The sequence below is a fragment of the Triticum aestivum genome, chromosome 2D (genome assembly GCF_018294505.1).
Source record: "Triticum aestivum cultivar Chinese Spring chromosome 2D, IWGSC CS RefSeq v2.1, whole genome shotgun sequence".
Lineage (NCBI taxonomy): Eukaryota > Viridiplantae > Streptophyta > Magnoliopsida > Poales > Poaceae > Triticum > Triticum aestivum.
The window spans coordinates 117,952,984-117,966,289 of record NC_057799.1 but is presented as its reverse complement, the minus strand read 5'-3'; the positions used below and the strand labels follow the sequence as shown (position 1 = coordinate 117,966,289).

At 46.4% G+C, this 13,306-nt stretch overlaps 1 protein-coding gene across 1 annotated transcript; it reads left to right on the top strand.

The window, feature by feature from the left end:
* Nucleotides 1-10,280: 10,280 nt before the first annotated feature.
* LOC123052051 (pentatricopeptide repeat-containing protein At4g28010) lies at nt 10,281-12,206 on the top strand (the record flags this gene model as incomplete). Its single annotated transcript, XM_044475103.1, is given in 1 exon segment — nt 10,281-12,206. A coding segment is annotated over 1 exon segment (1,814 nt), but the record flags the coding sequence as incomplete, so codon positions are not given.
* Nucleotides 12,207-13,306: the final 1,100 nt, after the last annotated feature.

Here is a 13,306-nt window from a genome sequence, read left to right as displayed (position 1 = left end):
TTCGTCCAGCACCGGCCCGTCGCCAACGTCGCCGTCATCTACCCCGACCACTTCGTCTACTCCGACAACCGCAGGCGACATTGTCCCCGCGCTGATTGACGCCGCAACCGTCGTCGAGTCCTTCTCTGCTGGCCTCTCCGACTCCTCCGACATGGCGTACAGTTTGTGCAGGTCCTCGTCTATGCATGCCCGGTGCTGGCAACACCGATGCGTGCCTTCGTCCACGACGTGTCCCCGGGCCTGGCAAGCCTGGTGCGGCGCTTCGTCAACTTCGTCTTCGTCCGTCTACGCATGCCCGGTGCTGGCAACACCGGTGCGTGCCTTCGTCTACGATGTGTCCCCGGGCTTGGCAAACCCGCCGCGACGCGTCGTCAACAACATCTTCTTCCCAGCGCACCACTACTTCGACACCAATGCGCCCATGCTAACTCGACGCCTCCTTGCGCCCGCGGCTCCACAGCGACATCCTCGACATCGACCACGACATTCTTCGCGTGGCTACCTCGACCACGGCAACACCACCCTTGGCTCTCGGCTACATCGACAAACGGCACAAAGGGCTACCGCCTGCTTGAGCAACCTTGTTGGTTTCCACTCCAGTCACGACTTCGCGATGCGTCGATCGTTACGACTGTTGGAGGGGGGGTCCGTCGGCTTGCCTTCGGATTCTTCTCCAGTCTCACCGTCTGCGTCGCTACCGTTGTGACTGCGGGGGGACGTTGAGTAACGTGATTGTATTAGGAAACATAGGTTAGACTAGGAAATATTCTGGCTTGCCTTGTACTCCAAGTAGGTCATGTACTCTTATATATATGCCCACAAGGCTCAAGCAATACAACGAACAATTCCACCAGCCCTCTCTCCCTTCCAACAGTCTTAACCTCCTTTAAAAAAAGAAACGGTGTAGCAGTAGTTCTAATCTTACGTTGGAATCACAGTGGCAGAGGCGAAATATTAAACTCCTGTTACAAATTTTCATTAGAGGGGAGTGGCGAGGAGGATGGATCCAAAGGGGAGGCGGGCGAGCACTGTGGCAGTGACGAGTAGTTTTCCGTGCCACCTTTCCCCGTTGGCCCTGCCGCCTGCCTTGCCAGCCAGCCCTCCTGTTCTGAACTTCTGATGACGCGGCAACAGAGGGGTGGCAGCTAGCATAGCATAGCGTAGCACAGCACAGTGCAGCACAGGCAGCTGTAGCAGCCGCAGCAGCACTGTGCGCGCGCGACAAGGGAAGAGGACACGCATATCGTGGAACAACTGATCGTGGATGCGTGTGAGATCCATGTCCACGCAAAGGAGAAATGGTGGCCAGGTTTATTACTCGTGATGTGGTAGTTGACGCAGCAACGACCCACCGTGCCGTGCCAATCTGGGGCGCTTGGGCCACGTTGCTGCCCCGGCTTGGTCTCAGTTCAGTTCAGGGTGGCGGAGAAAAATAAGATGGAGCCGAGTGCCGACCGATGGGCACACACATACGTAGACTCGTGAGGAGCTTGTAATGCGACGCAACAACCCGGTCTAGCTAGCTACTAACGTAACGTGAGGGCTTGGCTACCAGGAAAGGAGCTTCGGAGGACGGGAGCCTTTCTTCTTTGTTGCGGGTTCGGGGGCCAGGCAGGTGGATTCATTGCTCGTGACTCGTGAGGTCCATGCAGATCGAGCGCGCTACTAGTAGTTGTTGTAGATCGGTCGGTTTGCTTCCCCTGCAGCATCGGACTTTGATTTGAGGGGTCGCCATGCCATGTGCTGAGCCTGCTTGTTGTTGCTGTTGTTGTGAGACGTTGAGATCGAGTCTCGGCGCGTGAGGAGACGGAGTTATGGCTCGTGAGCATCGTAATATGGTGCAGCTACCAAACGTATACTCCTACCTAGATCCTAGCTGGTTGTCACTTTGACCGACCGAGCGAGCAGCGCAACTTGGTGCCCGGTGCGGGGGCCATGCAATACTGTACAATGCAATGCAGATATGAGTAGATCATTTGGGCCTGGGCTCGCCCGCCATTCGTTTGCACTTGTTGGCTGAGCGTCGTCGTCGCCAGACCAAGAGAAGAGTAGACATATTTCATGCATCTCTCCACGGCTCTGACAGAGCACGCAGAACGGGTTGGATTGGGGCTCTGGAAGTTGTTGTTTTTCCCGTTGCGACATAAATATACTCAAGAGTAACCAGCCAGCCGAGCTCCGTTAATTAGCTGCTGTACGTACGCAGGGCTGGGCTGCTGCAGGCAGGCAGACAGAGATCACCACCACTGATCAGATTCAGATATACACGATCGAGACAGAAATCCAGAACAGCCATGCATGCATGTACGCCTAGGCCAAGCTAGCTACAACCCCGTGACGAGAATAACGCGACGCAGCTGCCTGCGCCCATGGATGGATCCAGTCCGTTGGACGGGCTCGGCTTCCGCATTCATTCATGCTAGGGTACATACTCCATGCACATGCACATGCTCGCCCGACCGTACGCCCGTCGAATCATTAAACCCCCTGCTTGACATGAGCTCGATCGACGCACACGACCACACCAGTTTCTTTTTTGAATTTGTCATCCCGACATAGACGTTGTGGCGCCATTAATTTGCGTGTGCCGCTGTACCACAGGGCACACGCAGAGCACGCACGTCGTCGACGGAGCGCATCGAGTGCTCGTGACGGGCGTAATGCGGCGCAGCGACCCGGCCGACCGGTGGTGGAGGGGGCGGGCGTCGAGCTGGCTAGATTTTGGGGGCCCGGGTCCGCGCGGGTGTGGGCCTGTGGGGGCCGTGTTGTACTATGCCGCGGCCTGGGGTGGGGGTGGGGCAACAGGAGTACGCTGACCTAGTGACCTGCGTGACTGTGCCGGCCCGGGTGCAGCGACATGGCTTGGTCCCGCTGGAGGCAGAGTAAAACGCCTTGGGAGGTTGTGAGCCCACTCCATCTGCAGCGGTGCATGTTCTGGCGAAACTCAAAAACTTTAATTGACCAAAAATTCGCTACCTACAGAAGATATTCGAAAGAACAGGAAAATGTCACACCATGATCAGTGCTATGTATGTGGAGCCGAGGAAAAGTGGAGACATAGTCTCCTTGAGTGCACCATGGCAAGATGTGTTTGGTCTCTTGTTGATCACGATTTGCTGGACCACGTAATTGCCACATCTGAGCCGTCGGCACGAGCCTGGCCGTTCTTCATGATGGAAACTCTTGATCATGAAACACTCACAAGATTGACAGTTACCTTGTGGGCAATCTGGTATGCTAGGAGACAGCTTATCCATGAAGGAATACATCAAAGTCCACATGAGACACACAGGTTTGTGCTTAATTATATAGCAGACCTAGCCAGCTAGAGCCGGTGCAAGAGACACAAAGAAATACAAGTCATCCACATGCTAGGCAGGCTCCAAGATGGGTCCAACCCCCAGAGGGTTTTGTGAAGATCAATGTAGACGCTGGAGTTTCGGAGGGAAGAAACACTAGAACAGCAGCAGCTTTATGCCGTGATCGGGATGGAACTTATTTGGGTTCTTCCATGCTGGTAATTGAGGGGCTGATGGACCCAACTACACTAGAGGCAATAGCATGCAGAAAAGGTATGGCGTTGGCATTGGACCTGGGAACGAATCATATACAGATTACTTCTGACTGTAAGCAGGTAGTAAATCATATCCATCAAAGAGCTGGGGGCGATCATGGCATTATCATCAAAGAGATCTTACAAAATTTTGCCTTATTCACGACTTGTAATTTTTCCTTTGAACCTCGAGAGTCGAACTATGAGGCTCATAGACTTGCTAGATTTGATATCTCTCTTCCTGCTGGGAGGCATTTGTGGTTGGGCATCCAGCATGACCCAATTGTAATCCCCATAAACATTTTAGGTGATCAATAAAGGCTTGGCGAGCTTTTCTCAAAAAAAAAGTTGCGTCCACGCACAACCCTCAAAAACAAAAAAGTTGCGTCCACGGACTGGTTGAAAAGTAAAGTAAAGTAAAGTAAATGATTTTCTTTTCCGGAATATCATCTACACATTTTTTTTATCCATTTCGTAAGAACCTTTTTTTCTTTTCGAAGTGGAACGCCTCGATTTTATGAAATCTGGCGCGCGGCTGTGGGAGTGTCTACATCTCGCTTATTGCGAGACGGAGCAGGTTCTCGCCTCTAGTCGGTCTTATACCAGCCATCTGTGTTTTTGGTTTCCCCCTTGCGCTTTGTCTGCCTTGAATGGAGCTAGCTTGCTGTTTTCCTCCCTTTGGTTTCTCCTTTCTTACCTTTTTCTTTATAGTCTGAAATATTCTGAATAGACATATGTCAAACTTTAGTTTACTTGGGTTGGCAAAATGTTCGCCGCACATTGAAAAATATCTGTGCAATTTAAAAGTTTGTTTGTGTCGTTTAAAAAAAAGTCATATACTTTCAATTTATTTATGACATTTAATAAATCTTCACATGTTTAAAGGTATGTTCTTGGAATTTTAGATAATATTCATGAAGATGTATATTTCTGGATGATTCTTTTATTTTTTTAGTTCGAATTTTTTTCCTGGCATATTTTGAAAAATGTTAATGACATGTAAAAAATCTTAGTAATTTTTGTAAAAAATGTCCATCACTTATGCAAAAACTTGTGCCATTGAAACATTGTTCACACATTTTATTATATGTTCATGAAATATATACAAAAATGTTTGCACACTTTTTAAATGTCGTAACATGTAAAAATATGTTCCTAGACTAAAACCAGGATGATTACAAAAATCCGTGAATTTGAAGCAGAACAAAAGATAAAGAAACGTAAGAACACACTTTTTTTTCAAGTGGAACACCTTGATTTCATGAAATCTGCCACACGGTTCGCGGAGTGTCTATATCTTGCTTATTGTGAGACTTTTTTTAGGTCAGCCTTTTGTGACATGGAGCAGGTGCTCGCCTGTTGTTGTTCTTATAATGCATTGTTGTTTTTCTCCTTGTGCTTGTCTGCCTTGGGTGGAGCTAGCTTACAGTTTTCCTCCTTTTGTTTTCTCTTTTCTTACCTTTTCTTTATGGAAAACGCTATCGTTCGGCCCGTGGATGTTTGTGTGCGCATCAACCTCCTCCGTGACCGTCGTATTTGATTCAGATCAAATGACTCAGACGCAATCTCTATCCTAGTACAGTTTTCGCAACTTGCCCCTTCTTTCAATTTGCTTGACCGGAACAAATGACTTGTTGCAGACCGAGCACTCATGACCAACAGCCGAGCCGAGCGCCCCTGCCTGTAGGTCGTCGCCGCTGAGCGCCGCTGCCCATAGGCGCCGCCGCATGTAGGTCATCGTCGTCAAGCTCTACTGCCCGTAGGCACCGCCTCCAGTAGTTCGTTGTCGCCGAGCGCCACCACATGTAGGTTGTCGTCGCGAGCACATCCCTGCCGGATTTCCTCCGCCAAACGCCTCCCGACGGCCAGATCGACGGATCTGGCGAGATCCGCCACGCCAACATGGAGCACCATCAATCTCAACGCCATCCTAGCACCACCAGCGCTAGCAAGTGGGCCAACAGCCATATCACCACGCAGTACATCCATGTCCACTCCAAGTTTTTGCAACAACAACGTTGTTGCGGAACGACAACATCAAAAGACGATTGTGTTAGTGCGCGATGCGGCTGGAGATGTTGTTGTAATTTTCGCAACAAGGGTCTTGTTACAGAAAATTAGACGCGACGGGAGATGTGTTTGCAATTTTTACAACAAAAGTCTTGTTGCGGAAAATTAGAGAAGAAGAGGTTTTACAGCAGGGGGCTTGTTGTAGAAAATTAGTGAAGGGGAAGTTTTGCAACAAAGCTCTTGTTGCAGAAAATTAGAGAATAGAGGGTTTTGCAACAAGAGTATTGTTGCAGGAAATTAGAGAAGAGATACTAATGGCTCGTATCACACAATCGAACGGCTCGCGAGGCAGCGGATCTTTTAAAAACATCCGCCGGCCGACGCATACCATGCCCCACTTTACTTTACTTGGGTTGGCAAAATGTTCACCGCACATTGAACGATATTTGTGCAATTTAAAATTTTGTTTGTGTGGTTTTAAAAAAAGTCGTATACTTTCAATTTATTTATGACATTTAATAAATCTTCACATGCTTAAAGGTATGTTCATGGAATTTTAGAAAATATGCATGAAGATGTATAATTTTGCATTACTTTTTATTTTTTTGTTTGAATTTTTTTCCTGGCATATTCGAAAAATGTTAATGACATGTAAAAATTCTTCGTCATTAAAAAAAAATGTCCATCACTTATGCAAAAACTTGTTCCATTGAAACATTGTTCACACATTTTATTATATGTTCATGAAATATATACAAATATGTTTGCACATTTTTTAAATGTCGCAGCATGTAAAAATATGTTCCTAGACTAAAACCAGGAGGATTACAAAAATCCGTGAATTTGAAGCAGAACAAAAGATAAAGAAACGTAAGAACACACTTTTTTTTTCAAGTGGAACACCTTGATTTCATGAAATCTGACACACGGTTCGCGGAGTGTCTGTATCTTGCTTATCGTGAGACTTTTTTTAGGGCAGCCTTTTGTGACATGGAGCAGGTGCTCGCCTGTTGTTGTTCTTATACTGCATTGTTGCTTTTCTCCTTGTGCTTGTCTGCCTTGAGTGGAGCTAGCTTGCAGTTTTCCTCCTTATGTTTTCACTTTTCTTACCTTTTCTCTATGGAAAACGCTATCGTTCGGCCGGCGGATGTTTGTGCGCGCATCAACCTCCTCCTTGACCGTCGGATTTGATTCGGATCAAATGACTCAAATGCAATCTCTATCCTAGTACAGTTTTCGCAACTTGCCCCTTCTTTCAATTGGCTTGACCGGAACAAATGGCCTATTATAGACCGAGCACTCATGACCAACAGCCAAACCGAGTGCCCCCTGCCTGTAGGTCGTCGTCGCTGAGCGCGGCTGCCCGTAGGCGTCGCCGCTTGTAGGTCGTCGTCGTCAAGCTCTACTGCCCGTAGGCACCGCCGCCTGTAGTTCGTCGTCGCCGAGCGCCACCACATGTAGGTCGTCGCCGTCGTCAAGCTCTACTACCTGTAGGCACCGTCGCCTGTAGTTCGTCGTCGCCGAGCGCCACCACATGTAGGTCGTCGTCGCGACTCGCGAGCACATCCATGCCGGATTTCCCCCGCCAAACGCCTTCCGACGACCAGATCGACGGATCTAGCGAGATCCGCCACGCCAACATGGATCACCATCAACCTCAACGCCATCCTAGCACCACCAGTGCTATCACCACGCAGTACATCCATGTCCACTCCAAGTTTCTGCAACAACAACGTTGTTGCGGAACCACAACAACAAAAGACGATTGTGTTAGTGCGCGATGCGGCCGGAGATGTTGTTGCAATTTTTGCAATAAGGGTCTTGTTACAAAAAATTAGACTCGACGGGAGATGGGTTTGCAATTTTTACAACAGTCGTGTTGTGGAAAATTAGAGAAGAAGAGGTTTTACACAGGGGACTTGTTGCAGAAAATTAGTGAAGAGGAGGTTTCGAAACAAAGCTCTTGTTGCAGAAAATTAGAGAAGAGAAGGTTTTGCAACAAGAGTATTGTTGCAGGAAATTAGAGAAGAGATACTAATGGCTCGTATCACACAATCGAACGGCACGCGAGGCGGCAGATCTTTTAAAAACATCCGCCGGCCGACGCGTAGCATGCCCCACTTTACTTTACTTGGGTTGCAAAATGTGCACCCCACATTGAAAAATATTTGTGAAATTAAAAGTTTGTTTGTATGGTTTAAAAAAAAGTCATATACTTTCAATTTATTTATGACATTTAATAAATCTTCACATGTTTAAAGGTATGTTCATGGAATTTTAGAAAATATTCATGAAAATGTATATTTTTGCATTATTTTTTATTTTTTGTTCGATTTTTTCCTGACATATTTCAAAAATGTTAATGACTTATAAAAATTCTTCGTCATTAAAAAAATGTCCATCACTTATGTAAAAACTTGTGCCATTGAAACATTGTTCACACATTTTATTATATCTTCATGAAATATATACAAAAATGTTTGCACATATTTTAAATGTCGTAACATGTAAAAATATGTTACTAGGCTAAAACCAGGAGGATTACAAATGTCCGTAAATTTGAAGCAGAACAAAAGATAAACAATCGTAAGAACACACTTTTTTTTTCAAGTGGAACACCATGATTTCATGAAATCTGACACACGGTTTGTGGAGTGTCTATATTCTGCTTACTGTGAGTTTTTTTAGGGCAGCCTTTTGTGCCATGGAGCAGGTGCTCGCTTGTTGTTGTTCTTATACTGCAATTTTGCTTTTCTCCTTGTGCTTGTCTGCCTTGAGTGGAGTTAGCTTGCAGTTTTCCTCCTTTTGTTTTCTCTTTTCTTACCTTTTTCTTTATACTCTGATGAAATATTCTGAATAGACATATGTCAAAGTTTACTATACTTGGGTTGGCAAAATGTTCACTGCACTTTGAAAAATATTTGTGCAATTTAGAAGTTTGTTTGTGTGGTTTTAAAAAGTTGTATACTTTCAATTTATTTATGAAATTTAATAAACCTTCACATGTTTAAAGGTATGTTCATGGAATTTTAGAAAATATTCATGAAAATGTATATTTTTGCATTACTTTTTATTTTTTAGTTCGATTTTTTGTGATATATTTAGAAAAATGTTAATGTCATGTGAAAATTCTTCTTAATTTTAAAAAAATTCCATCACTTATGCAAAAACTTGTGCCATTGAAACATTGTTCACACATTTTATTATATGTTCATGAAATATATACAAAAATGTTTGCACATTTTTTAAATGTCGTAACATGTAAAAATATGTTCCTAGACTTAAACCAGGAGGATTACAAAAGTCCGTGAATTTGAAGCAGAACAAAAGATAAAGATTCGTAATAACACACTTTTTTTTTCAAGTGGAACACCTTGATTTCATGAAATCTGACACAGGGTTCGCGGAGTGTCTATATCTTGCTTATTGTGAGATTTTTTGAGGGCAGCCTTTTGTGACATGGAGCAGGTGCTCGCCTGTTGTTGTTCTTATACTGCATTGTTGCTTTTCTCCTTGGGCTTTACCTGCCTCGAGTGGTGCTAGCTTGAAGTTTTTCCCTTTCTGTTTTCTTATTTTTATTTATAGTCCAAAACGTTCAACTCACATTAGAAAATTGTTCGTGGAATGTAAAAGTTTTCTTGCGGGATTTTAAGAAAAAGTTTATACAATTTAGAAAACTAAAACTGAGTCATTTTTAAAATATGCACACATTTTTGAAAATGTTCATAAAATGTAAAAGTTTTTAAAAATGTGTACATGTATTTTTTATAAAACACTTTTACCATTCCAAAAACTTGTTCATGGTGTTAAAAATATTCATGTGTTTAAAACTATGTTCACATCATTTTATTAAAATTTAAATTTTTTCATGCCATTTAAAAATATCCAGAATACCTAAACATCTTCAGGCACTTTAGAAAATGTTCATATAACAAGGAAAATGTGTTCACGCATTTTTTAGGTGTTTATGACATGTAAACAACATTCATACACTAAAACTAGGATGATTTTAAAATGTTTAATAATTGAAAAAAGAAAAAGGTGTAGAAAAAAGAACCTAAAAAATGAATAGGAAATAACTTAAAATGGAACACCGATACAAAGAACACAAAAAGAGGAAAAGAAAAAGCACAAGGTGGAACCTCCCCAAACTGTGTGGAAGGTTTTCCCAAAACTATTCTTAGACAACCGCTGTTGGCCGGCCCGCCCGTCGAGCTCAGTGGGCGAGCGTTCCATCAGTCTAGCAGTAAGTGAGATATCCTGCAAGCAATCATTCCAGAGCCAACTACGAAGATACCTGGTTGAGAGTGATAGGTTTTATTTTTCCGTACCGTAATAGAAGAGCTCGGAAGAAAGACCTAATTATATAAAAACACGGACATTCAAGCTAAAGATCAGAGGATCCGTAATAGGACTCTCGTAGACTTGCCGGCAAATAGCCCTCATGTACATTTGATTTACCAGGAGAAAATAAACTATAAAGGGATCACATGCATTTGAACTTCAAGGTTTTCTTTGAAAGAAAATAAAAAATTGAAGGTCAAAGTTTGGATGGACTGGTCGGTATAACTCCTGGTTATGGGCTGTTATCGCGCTATGGGAGTTGAAGAGGCCCAGCTATGCTCCACCATCATCACGCAAGGCCTCTAGCCCATCATTGTCAAGCGAAGCCGACCCAACAAACTTTGTGTGGGCACATTAGACAGGGCAGCCCGACCACACGGCCACGGCCCTCCGGACAAACTTGTCGCAACGACGCGCGAAACCAGCTCTTGTGCCGACCCGCGCCGCCACAGCCGCCGCCGCCTCCGCTGCGCCAACAGCCCGCCATGACGAGGAAGCACGCGGGCACCGGCGTCCTCCGCGCCCTCGTCGCCGTCGCGGCCTCCGTCGCGTCCGCCTCGTCCCGTACGCCCCCGAGGCGCGCCGCGCCCTACCTCGCCGTCCTCCTCCGCCGGGGCCGCGCCGAGGCCGCGGCGCGCCTCAACCGCCACCTCCGCCTGCTGCCTCTCCCGGAGTCCCCTGCCCTACTCTCGGCGCTCCCCTCCGTCCGCGACGCCGTCTCCTACAACACCGTCCTCGCCGCGCTCTGCCGCCAGGGCTGCCTCGACGCCGCGCTCTTCCTCCTCCGCGTCATGTCGCATGAGCCCCGCCTCGCCTGCCGCCCCAATGCCATCTCCTACACCACCCTCATGCGCGCGCTCTGCGCCGACCGTCGCGCGGGCCAGGCCGTCGGGCTGCTTCGGTCCATGCAGGACTGCGGCGTCCGCCCCGACGTGGTCACCTACGGCACGCTCATCCGTGGGCTGTGCGACGCCGCGGACGTTGACAAGGCCGTGGAGCTGCTGAATGAGATGTGCGAGAGTGGTATCGAGCCTAACGTGGTTGTGTACAGCTGTTTACTCCATGGTTATTGCAAGACTGGGAGGTGGGAAAGCGTAGGCAAGGTGTTCGAAGAAATGTCTGAGAGGGGTATTGAGCCCGATGTTGTGATGTACACTGGTTTGATCGATAGCCTGTGTAGACACGGGAAGGTAACAAAGGCAACGCGGGTGATGGAAATGATGACGGAGCGGGGGTTGGAGCCAAACGTGGTGACCTACAATGTGCTGATCAATTCCATGTGCAAGGAAGGGTCTGTGAGGGAGGCGCTCGATTTGCGGAAGAATATGCTGGAGAAGGGCGTGCAACCAGATGTTGTGACATATAACACACTCATCACAGGGCTATCCAGTGTGCTTGAGATGGATGAGGTGATGGCGTTACTAGAGGAGATGATGCAAGGTGAAACTAAAGTTAGGCCTGATTTGATGACATTCAACTCGGTTATATATGGACTTTGTAAGATTGGTTGGATGCGGCAAGCGTTCGAGGTCCGTGCCATGATGGCTGAGAATGGATGCAGGTGTAACTTGGTGACATTTAACCTGCTGATTGGTGGACTCCTTAGAGTCCACAAGGTAAAGAAGGCCATGAAGCTGAAGGATGAGATGGCTAGTTCTGGACTGCAGCCTGATTCGTTCACCTATGGCATATTGATAAATGGCTTCTGTAAAATGCGGCAAGTTGAACGTGCGGAAAGCCTCCTGTCTGAAATGAGACGTCAAGGGATGGAGCCTGAGCCAGTTCACTATATTCCTTTGCTTAAAGCTATGTGTGATCAAGGCATGATGGGGCAGGCTAGGGATTTGTTCAATGAAATGGATGGGAACTGCAAATTAGATGCTGCTGCATATAGCACTATGATCCATGGTGCTTTCAAATCAGGGGAGAAGAAAATTGCAGAAGAGTTCCTTAAAGATATGATTGATGAGGGGCTGATTCCTGATGCTGTGACATATTCTATCCCAATCAACATGTTTGCAAAATCTGGAGACCTAGCAGCGGCGGAGCGGGTGCTTAAACAGATGACCGCAAGTGGCTTTGTGCCCGACGTTGCTGTATTTGATTCACTGATCCAAGGTTATGGAGCTAAAGGCAACACCGAGAAGGTTCTTGAGTTAACTCGTGAAATGACAGCCAAGGGTGTAGCACTTGATTCTAAAATTATTTCAACTATTGTCACTTCTCTTGGGGCAAGTAATGACGGCCAAAAGTTATTGCAGAGTTTGCCTGGTTTTGATACAGAAATATCAAAAGGCGACTCTATCTCGTCACATGATGTAATGAATATGCTGCAAAAACATTGCACCAAACTTGAATCCCCTGTTCCTTGCTGAGCTCTGATCCCAATTCAGGTGCTTGCGTGTATGTTGCCTTCATATTTGAAATCTAATATATGTTCGGTTGGTCTAAATCTGCTAAATTTCTTTGATCTTTTTGTCAATTGCTGGAGCATGTGTGTTAGTATATTACTTTCAGCTGGCCGATATCCTAAATTATGATGAATATTCATATTATGGTTGTTGCATCTTATGAACCTATTAGCCTCATGATTACTTAATCTGCTCTTCTCTTCTCAATGTACCAACGCAGTCTATATCTATCATCAAAGGCAAAGCTGAAAGCAATGACATGTGAGAGAAAAGGTACATTAGTCAAATGACCAAATCTTGCACACACTTATTTGTCAGACTGCTGGTTAAGTGGCATCTTCAAATTTCACGTGGTATGGCAATTCAGTATCCTTAATGAGTTATGGATATTTCGACATGTAGTCGTATGTATCTTCAGATAAACGAAACAGTTGGAGTGTTGATGTTATGACCGGCATATTAGGGGTTTAGCCCAGTGGGTTGTGGCCCAAGTTATCTTATCATTATTAGGGGCTTAGCCCAATTATCTTATCGTTATTAGGATCGTTTGCTTAGGAGTCAAGTAAACCTCTTTATATAAGGAGAGGAGATGTATCAATCTAATCAAGCAAGAAGCAATCATTATTTGCTCGGCTTCCCGAAGGGAGCCGGGAGACCTAACCCTAGCCGCCTCTTGCGCCGTCGCCGCCTCTTCTTCATCGCGCCACGGCGCCCCGCCGCCGGCCGCCGCGATCGCATCTCCGTCAACCCCCCCCCCCTTCCCGTACAACCTACGCCCTAGACCATGTAGGATCCTAGCTCCTAACAATTTGGTATCAGCTAGCTTCGGTTCGATCATGTCTTCCTCCGTCGCGCCCGCCCCCGCCGTCCTCACCCCGGAGGAGGTGTCCGGGGCGCTGCGGGACCTAACCCAGGCGGTCCAGGAGATCCGCCTGTTCTTGGCCGGGTCCTACGGGCTGCACCCGGCTGCGCCGCCCATCGCCGCCAC